The 2,394-nt window shown below is 28.4% G+C and overlaps 1 protein-coding gene across 1 annotated transcript; it reads right to left on the bottom strand.

Moving 5' to 3' along the window:
* Positions 1-1,344: 1,344 nt before the first annotated feature.
* Positions 1,345-2,394, bottom strand: LOC131623899 (uncharacterized). Its single transcript, XM_058894893.1, has 3 exons — positions 2,372-2,394; positions 1,520-2,045; positions 1,345-1,419 (listed from the first exon to the last, which is right to left on the bottom strand). Exons 1-3 carry the CDS (start codon positions 2,392-2,394, stop codon positions 1,345-1,347), a joined length of 624 nt encoding a protein of 207 aa, XP_058750876.1.

Genomic DNA, 2,394 nt, shown 5'->3' on the forward strand with positions numbered 1-2,394 from the left:
TTGAGGTTTTTGCTCGGCGTTTCGACATGAATATGAGATATGAGATACATATAAATGCTAAGTGCATATAGTTAAGTCTTGATTTCGACAACAAGGTGAATTTTCATAAATTCGACAAATATATTTTTTTGATAAATATGATTAGTCAACTTGAAGACGCATTTCATAGCAGGAACAATTTGAAGTTGTTTAAAAACCAAAGACCCGTGAAAACACATCAGAAGACAAAGACCCACGTCGCAAGATACGTGTCGAAGTCCGGAAAGTTAACTATTGTTGATAGTTATTGATGCATCTAATATATATATATATATATATATATATATATATATATATATATATATATATATATATATATATATATATATAAAAGTAGATTTCGTTTCTGTAATGAGAATTCATATTTTCATTATGTTTTCTTTAGAATTCACACATCTGAGTCACAAAAATATAAAGTTTGTGAGAAATGTATGAACTTGTGTCTCACTTTTAATTCAAGCATTTTTATCCAATTGCTTTACCATTGTTCTTTATTTACTTTACACCTCTAAGTATTTCTGCATTTACTTTCTTTAAACTTTTATCCAATTGCTCTGAAATCAAAGATAAAACCTTTCTAGCATTAATATATTTTTTTCAAATATTTTTTACAAAGTGTCCTTTAAATATTTTTAAGTTTGATCCTGCAAATGAATTAAAATTTATTATTGTTTATTGAAAATACCGGTAAATAAAAGTGTTGCAGCCCCTTGAAAAATTTAGTATTGCGAGAAATTTTCTTATTTTTTAATAAGTCTTTCACCTCGCAAAACTGAGTTTTTTTTTAATGAGAGTACACAACAGTTAGTATGGAATGCTACTATCATTCTTGTCCATATTTAAGAATCATTTTAAAAAAATTATCTCCTAAATAAAAAATTATCTAGTAAATGATAGTTATGGAGTGATTAAAGGAATATTAGTTAACAATGGAAGAACGTCAATAATTTCTAACAAACTTTCTCTATATGAGAGGAAAATGACGATTTTAAATTTTTGAATAATTAAGTGGAATGCTAAATCGTTACTAAAATATAGGGACAATATAATGGAGTCAAAACATTGAGATAGAAGTTAAAAAATAAAAACAAAACTTTCCATTAAAAATTCAACAAATAATTTACCAAATTCTAAGGTCAGTGACATCCCATTTGAAAATCACAGTAAACCCAAAGTGTATGATATACTAAACATAATTCATCAAAACTATTCATTAAAAATAGAACACAAATCATCTTGAACAAAACAAATGTCAAACACATCAAAACTTTTAATCTATAAAAAAATACAGCAAATGATCACATATCAATATTCCTTGTTGACAAAAATACTGGTCAAAACCATCTTCGACTCCAAGGAAGCTTTAAGCAATTTGATACCCTATTAGAAAAATCAAATTAAACAGTAGTTAGAATTTTATAATTAAAGTTTAGATAAAAAATTGTGAAACACAAGATATTAAGTGATTAGGTAAACTTACCTCATTCATTCCCAACTCAACAATCATCTCTCTAATCTCTTTAATATTAAACTTGTTAACAACTTCAATCATTGAAGTAAAAGTAAAAGGCTGAATAACTAAATCATCCATAACCATGAAAGTTACTTTCTCTTTCACAAATCCATTATTAATTGAAATATTCTCTTCAGAGCCATAGCCTTCTTCCTTGTCAAAATACACACCATCGTCACAATCTTCATTGTAATTGGCTTGTTCTTCACCGTTTTCACCATCTTCGTAATCATAGCCTTCTTCCTCATCGAAATAGACACCGTCGTCACAATCTTCATTGTGATAGGTTTGTTCTTCATAGTCATATTCATCATCGTTTTCACCATCTTCGTAGCCATATCCTTCTTCTTCGTCGTAATAGACACCATCATCACCATCTTCGTTGGACTGTTCTCCATATTCATATTCATCACCGTTTTCACCATCTTCGTAACCATAGGCTTCTTCCTCGTCATAATAGATGTCATTGTCACCTTCTTCCTCGTAATATGCTCTTTTTAAAGAATTAATATTTTATATTCTTAATTGAGTTTTTTTAATTTAATTAAATAAAAATTTGAACCTATTATTTTGGGCCTAAGTAAATTTCACTGAAGCACCAGCTCACGCCCAATTGGTAATATGCTATGTAGTAAAAGTCTTATAAAATCCTACAATATTAGCTAAACTATCGATGTGGGACAAAGCAAAAGTTTTAGATACTGCATCAACATCACATGAGCCAAAGTTCCTACCTTTTGAATTAGAATACCAACATTAAGGTTGTCTATGGTATGTCTATACTAAATATATACATTTAACTTAAGTAATGATACTTACTTGTGATCAAAAGAAGAACTCAT

This window comes from Vicia villosa, unplaced genomic scaffold (genome assembly GCF_029867415.1).
Source record: "Vicia villosa cultivar HV-30 ecotype Madison, WI unplaced genomic scaffold, Vvil1.0 ctg.000089F_1_1, whole genome shotgun sequence".
NCBI lineage: Eukaryota > Viridiplantae > Streptophyta > Magnoliopsida > Fabales > Fabaceae > Vicia > Vicia villosa.